The sequence below is a fragment of the Plecotus auritus genome (genome assembly GCF_963455305.1).
Source record: "Plecotus auritus genome assembly, chromosome: 6".
Taxonomy (NCBI): Eukaryota; Metazoa; Chordata; class Mammalia; order Chiroptera; family Vespertilionidae; genus Plecotus; species Plecotus auritus.
The window spans coordinates 86,751,789-86,758,691 of record NC_137773.1 but is presented as its reverse complement, the minus strand read 5'-3'; the positions used below and the strand labels follow the sequence as shown (position 1 = coordinate 86,758,691).

The window sequence follows — 6,903 nt, the reverse complement described above, 5'->3', positions numbered from 1 at the left end:
TTCCTAGTAGGGGGTGTGCAGGAGGCAGCCAACCAATGATTCTCTCATCATTGATGTTTCTATCTCTCTTTTCTCTCCCTTCCTCTCTGAAATCAACTTAAAAAAAATAATAATACTAAGATAAAACGGGCCAAAGATGTATGTCCACACTTTACTTGCTTGTGAAAACATGAGCAACTTCTTTACAAAACCAGGTAACAGTTTGAAAACACTAGATGAAGACTTCCTTGGTATTCACAACATAACAGATAGAGACAAGATGCGCTTTTAAGTCTAATCTACTTGTTTAACATCAGTTCCTCCATCACTTTAAGTCTAGATGACCACAGACAATAAAGCAAGCCCTGGCTTGTAGCATTTGCTGATTCCCGTGGCTGATTTTAAGTTACTGGCGTGAGGGTACTGAACAGAGCTGGCAAGTGATTTCCTGCAGAACTGTATTCTACAGTATTTCCACCACCCACTTACCATAGAGGAAAATAACCTCAAGAGCATACATAATAGTAAAATGGAAAAAATAAATCCTTAAAGCATACAGTACTTATGAGTCTCAGAAAACACTGTCTGGTGTACAGTAAAACCTCAGTACCGTCATCATTACATTTATAAACATTTTATTACCCAGTACTATCCACCATCTCACACTGCCCCCTGGCCCAGGCACACCAGGTCACAGACAATCACAGTCACAGTGGCAAACCAGCCTATAAGACGTCAGCTTGGCAAAAGCTGGAGTTTTGGTCTGTTTTGTTCATCGCTGTGTCCTCAACACCTAAAAGAGTACCTGACACATCGTAGATGGTCAAAAGACAAGTTTGCATGAATGAAACTCACACAACAAAGAATTCTGCAGACCCCTAAAGCTACCCCACAAATCCCAAAGGGGGAGGCTAGGAGTGAGTCTTTATTTCTCACATATTAACATAAGTAAGGATTTTTTGAGGTTTGTTTTGCTTGCTGTTGTTCGTTTGTTTGTTTGTTTTGGTCTGTTTCTCCAGCCCTGCTGCACAGTACCTGGCCTGGGCGCTCAATAAATATAAGTTAAACAGATAAATATAAAGTCCACTGTCTGAGCTCAGGCTCATAATAAATACCAAGGGTTTGACTTGGGGCAGGAGTGATAGAGGAACCAGAAAAGTCCTTGAGGAGGGGGTCAGCAGCCAGAACTCCTGCCCTGCCTGGTGAGGTAGAGAAGCCAGGGCCCATCACCAGAGGCCCCACGGAAGAAAGGCAGGATTTAGTCTCCCTGCAGGGGGTGGCAATCCCGCCTGCCTCATGAAGGCTGTCCCAAGGGCAGTCCAGCAGGGACCTTGGTGGCCACTCGGTAGAGGCCCAAGACTGTGGCACCTTGTGCAAGCTGCCAGGCGGGGTGCACCCCAGCCGCAGCACTGAGATGGACACCCAGGCGCTGGCCAGCACGCAGGTGCAGCAGGCCACCCCGGAAACCAGCTGCTGAGTCCGGGACTTCAGAGGATGGAGATGGCAGATTCAAGGTCAGGGCCAGAGCTGCAGCCCCTGTGCCCAGCGGCTGCAGGTGCAAGGCAATGGAGACAGAGCCAGAGCCAGCTCTGGCCACCACACGTTGCAGTTCCAGGTGCAAGAAGACGTAGTAGATGCCGGCCTCAGACACCACCAGCTCCTGTGTGTGCTCATCGTAGCTCAGGCCGGGTGCCAGGAACACACCTTTCAAGCCAGGGTCACTGCACCAATGCAGGAGCCCTTCTGTCAGCAGTGCTGCAAGAGGTGGAAGGGGGGAGGGTTGTCCTGAGCAAGGATGTGGCAGGGACACAGCCTGGGGAGTGGGTGGAGGGGCTCTGAGGACGGAAGGGTTCTCAGAGGGAGGGAGGGCTAGGGGATGGAGGCAGAAAGGGACAGGAAGAAGGGGGGAAGCTGTCAGGAAGAGGGAGGGGGAGGGGGGACTTGGAGAGGGCTGGGGTGGACGGTGAGACACTTCCAGGAACAGACACTTGCAGGAGGACGAGCGATGCAAAAGGGGATGGGAAGGCGGGAGTAGGGCTAGGGACTCGGGGGTGAAGGAAGGGGTTTAGAGAAGGAGGTGAGGGGAATGGGACAGCTTGAAGGTGGGGACTCAGAAGGAGGAGGGGGAGGGAAAGTGGGCGGGGTCTCAGGAAGGAGGGAGGTCTCTGGAAGGAAGGAGAGAAGCGAGTGGGAAGGAGAGGGTGAACTTCCCAGAGCCCAGTGTGAGAGACCAGACCAGGATGGGATTTGGGGATCCCGCCCTAAGCCTGAGAGGGTGGGTTTTAGTGGGCAGATGGAAGTAGCGGGAGCCCAGAGAGACAGGTTCAAAGAGGGGAGAAGACAGCTTTCAGAGAGGGAAGGAGTCGAGGGTCCGATTTAGTCAGAAGGAGGCCTCCAGCTCCCCAGGACCCTCCCACTTAGTAGAGGGAGGTAGAGGGATGGCGCAGGACACTCACCATCTCGGGCCACCAGCTGCGCGAACACGCCCACATACTGAGGAGGAAAGGCAGAAAATGAATGGAGGGTCCCCCAACCGCTCCGCAGCCCCCTGAAAAGTGCCCCACCGCGTCTGCGCAGACCTTACGCTCTCCTTTCCCCCTGCTCCAAAAGAGCACCCCAACACCAACGCACAAGCACACCTCAACTTGGGGGCTCAACCGGCCCCAATCCGTGGGATCTACAAGGACAGCACCCACCAGGATTCAAGACCGAAAATAAGTGTGATCCCTCCAGGTGGCCTTGGAACAGGGAGGTCTTGGAAGGAAAAGGGGAACACCCCAGGGGTCCGGGAGAAAATCTAGGTTCTCCGGGAGTTAGGAAAAAAGTGCGGGTCCCCTCAAAGGTTCGAAGTGCCCCTCGGGGTCCGCGATGGAGAAAAGGTCCCGCCCTAGGGTGCCGGATGCAGATGGGGTCTCACGGGGGTAACAAGGTGAGAAGGGGTGCGCCCCCCGAATGTCCTGGATAAAGAAGGGGTGCTTTCAGGGGCTCGGGGTGAAGAAAGGGGTCGGCCCGGGGTGCAGGGTAGAGAAGGGGTCCCAAGGAGGAGCACATCTCACCTGCGGGGAGTCGGGGAGGCGGGCCCGGGCGTCGGGAGGGAGCTCCCGGAGCCTCCAGTCGGGCGCGGGGCTGGGGCCGGGCGAGGCGGGGCCGCGGGGCAGCTCCCAGGCGCGGACGGCGCAGGCGGCGCAGGCGGCCGCGAGCAGCAGCAGCAGCGCGGCGCTCAGCGCCCAGGGCAGCCGGCGGTAGGCGGGGCCGGGGGGCGCGGGCGGCCGCGGGGCCTCGGGGTCCAGGATGGCGTCCGAGCTGGAGCGCATGACCAGCGGCAGGCGGCTAAAAACGGGGTCCCGGGCTCCTCGCTTTATAGTGAACCCGGAAGCCCCGCTTTCCGGGGCGGAGACGGTGGGGATCCCAGTGCCCGCCCCCTCCAGCCAGACTTTCCCTAACTTTCTCTTCTCTGGATCTCATCTCTGGTCTCCTTTCTCTCTCTCTCTCGCCCTCCAATCTCTGCCCCACTGCTTCTTCTTTCTCCCACGTTCTCTCTCTGTCTCTCTCTCTCTCTCTCTCTCTCTCTCTCTCTGTCTCTCTCTCTGCCTCTCTGGGTGCCTCTTTGTAATTCTGTATCTCTCCTTTTATCTGTGCGTCTCTCGCCATTTGTCCCTGTGTCCGCTGATTGTCTGCGTTGGGCTGGGCTTCAGCTATGGTTCTATCCCTTATTACATCTCTGTCTCTCCGGCTCTATGTCTCTGACTCTCCCTGTCTCTGTCTCAGTGTCTCTCCCTGTCCTCCCCCTCCTCTCTCCTTCTCTCCCTCCCTTTGTCTCTTGCTCTCACTTTCTGAACCTCTTTGTCTCTTTGTCTCTTTCCCCTCCTTGTCACTCCCACCCAGGTCCCCCAAGGATCCCCTAAATCCAGTATTTCTGCAGAACGGTCATAGGACAGCCAGGTCTCAGCTGCCTTCTCCTCTGGAGCAAAATCCCCCAGTGGAACCCTGAGTGCCATACTCGCCCCCCCCCCCTCTCTCAACTTCTCTGGGACCCTGCCTAGCCCTTCCTTGGCCTGCCCCCACCCACCCACCTAGACCGCTTCCTGTCAGGAGCCCCCTCTGGACCCCACAAGCGGAAGGCTGGAGAGTCCAGGTAGAGAAATTCCCCTTGTAGGAAAAGGACACGAGTGAGACAGAGGAAATTCAAATTTCCCTTCACTCAGGCGGGGGTGGGAGGAGGAGCAGAGAAGCTGCCATAACTCAAAACCCAAAAGAGGAAGCAACCCTGGATTGAGAGATGGGAAGAAAGCTCTGCTCTGCCCAGACCAGCCGGGTGGACACTGGTCAGTCCCTGAGCTACTCCAGGACTCACTTTCCCAATGGTCTCAGGCCTCGGCCAGCAGGCCAGGAAATGCGGGGGGATTTTGGTATAGGATGCCAGGCTGTGCTCGAAGTTCTAGCATTGGGCCTTGCTGGGGAATTACAGAGAGAAAAACCATAATGATACTGGCTCAGGTTAATACGCAGGTGCTAAATGCTTCCGTTATGTAAACGGTTTATAACGTGTGATGTCCAAACCAACAGCGACAACATCACCTATGCAAATTCTAGCACCTCTGTCTATCGACACTCTGGTTACGGAAAAAGCCCAGCCGTCAGCCCAGCAATCGGTGTTTGAATGAGCCAACCAGAAGATTCCGGGGTTTGCCCGAGTTGGAGAACCCACTGCGTTGGACCAAGGTTGTTCCTTCACCCCTGCAGTCCCTCTGACTGGAATGTTCTTTCTCCACATTGGCAGCCAGCCTGGGTTCCCACCAACCTTCTGGGTAAAGATGATGAATGGGGCATCAGCCTTTACTTTCACTCTTCTGAAATCCCACTGCAGTGACAGTCAGTGATTGTTTTAAAACCCGAAACAAAATGGCTAGCCAGCAGGGTGGAAAGCCAAATATTATTTGCCTCTTGGAATTTCTCCAGCACCATCCCCAAAGTTCAGTTATTGGTGACTCTCGCCAACGCTGAAGGAGGGGGTGATGGGTGGCCACTAAAATAGAAGAGTTTACTGAAAGTCAATTCCCAAAAGAGACATCAGTTTTTCTCCAGTTAACCAAAAAAATAAAAGGCCTTTAAAAGCGAGTGGAAAGAAGCATTTATTTGAAATAAAAAAGAATAGCTATTCAGGACGCACCAAATCAGGCAGAAAACCAAATAGTCTTCCTCCCACTTAGGATGCAAAGACAAGGAGTATTTATGAGAAGGAAAGGGGGCCAATTACATCAACAGGCAGAAGGCATTTGTATTGGTACATTTAACATAGTGATGTTAATGCTAAACAGTGTTTTTAATTTTTAGTCCAGTAAGTCATTCTATCTACTTTCTTTTTAAAGTATTTTTTTTTATTGATTTCAGAGCGGAAAGGAGAGGGAAAGAGAGAAACATCAAATGATGGGAGAGAATCATTGATCAGCTGCCTCCTGCGTGCCCCTCACTGGGGATCAAGCCTGAAACCCAGGCACGTGCCCTGACTGGGATTCGAAGAACCATGACCTCCTGGTTCATAGGTCAACACTCAACCACTGAGCCACACCAGCCAGGCTGAACCTGCCTTATTTACAAACAGTTTTTTGGGGGAAACAAGGCTTCTTAAACCCAGCCCCAAGGTTATTTGGCCCTTTTTTAACATTCCAAAGGTCTGAGGCATAAGATGTGCACGGAAGTCTCTCTAGCACGGCAGCTCCAGCTCCATTTTGAAGTGGATCCATTTTTTTTGTTTTGACACTTCCCATCAGGGTGGGAAAGTATCTGTTTTCTTTTGTCCTCCAAAGAGCGGAAATAGCAGTGTTTCTGGTCAGAGAAACAGCAGTTATCGACAGAAGAATCTCTCTGAACACAGGACTATTGAGCAAACCTGTGAACATGAATGCAGGCGCTGAAACTTCCCCACCTCAACCCTCACCCGCTCAGCATCGGGACACAGAAGATGGGGTGATGACAGACTGGTCTCTGAGGAATCCGAACGACCAGGAAGAAGGCTTTAAACATACTGAGGCCACAGGGCCCTCCCCTCCATATCACTGCCCTGCCAAGAAGCCAATCTGTTTATTATTAAGCCCTAGCCCACAGCGGGCGACAGCCAACCATTGCCTAAGCTGACAAAAAGAACAAAAAGAGGAATTCAGAGGACTCCAAAGGTCACCATCTCAAACAACCCAAATGAAAGTGCCCCTCCCTCAGCCCTGTTGCATCACCCAACAAATTTCCTTGCTGGCCCTTTCTGCCATCTAGAATATTCTTGTTTGCTTACTTGCTTACAATTACTTTCCCCACAAAAGTGTTATCTCCTGAAGAGGAGCATCTTCAACGGCTTGTTTCCAGTCTACCTCTCATGCCTAGAGAATGACAAGCCTCAGTAATATTTATGGGATGAGTGAATAAGTTAATGAATTACAGCAATTAACAGCATTGGCTCTAGAGATCAAAAAACTACAGTCTGAAAACTATGAATTTTTTGTTTGATTGTTTTTGCTTTTAGGTGGCTGGTAAAAGTCAAAAGAATAAGCCTATTTCCTGACATACAAAATATGAAATTCAAATGTCAGTGTCCACAAATAAACTTCATTGGCACACAGCCACGCTCCTTCAGCAGCTTTTGCAATACTACAGCAGAGCTGAGTATTTGTGATCACAAAGCCAATATTTACTCTCTCTGGACCATTTTAGAAAAAAAATTGCCACCTCAGCTCTTAAATTTTTTTTTAATATATTTTATTGATATTTTACAGAGAGGAAGGGAGAGGGATAGAGAGCTAGAAACATCAATGAGAGAGAAACATCGATCAGCTGCCTCCTGCACACCTCCCACTGGGGATGTGCCCGCAACCAAGGTACATGCCCTTGACCGGAATCGAACCCGGAACCCTTCAGTCCGCAGGCCGATGCTCT

The 6,903-nt window shown here is 51.7% G+C and overlaps 1 protein-coding gene across 1 annotated transcript; it reads right to left on the bottom strand.

Moving 5' to 3' along the window:
- Positions 1 to 600: 600 nt before the first annotated feature.
- On the bottom strand, positions 601 to 3,371 carry TNFSF9 (TNF superfamily member 9). The gene is made up of 3 exons (XM_080674050.1): positions 3,036 to 3,371; positions 2,436 to 2,472; positions 601 to 1,734 (listed from the first exon to the last, which is right to left on the bottom strand). Exons 1-3 carry the CDS (start codon positions 3,291 to 3,293, stop codon positions 1,274 to 1,276), a joined length of 756 nt encoding a protein of 251 aa, XP_080530176.1. The 5' UTR covers positions 3,294 to 3,371; the 3' UTR covers positions 601 to 1,273.
- Positions 3,372 to 6,903: the final 3,532 nt, after the last annotated feature.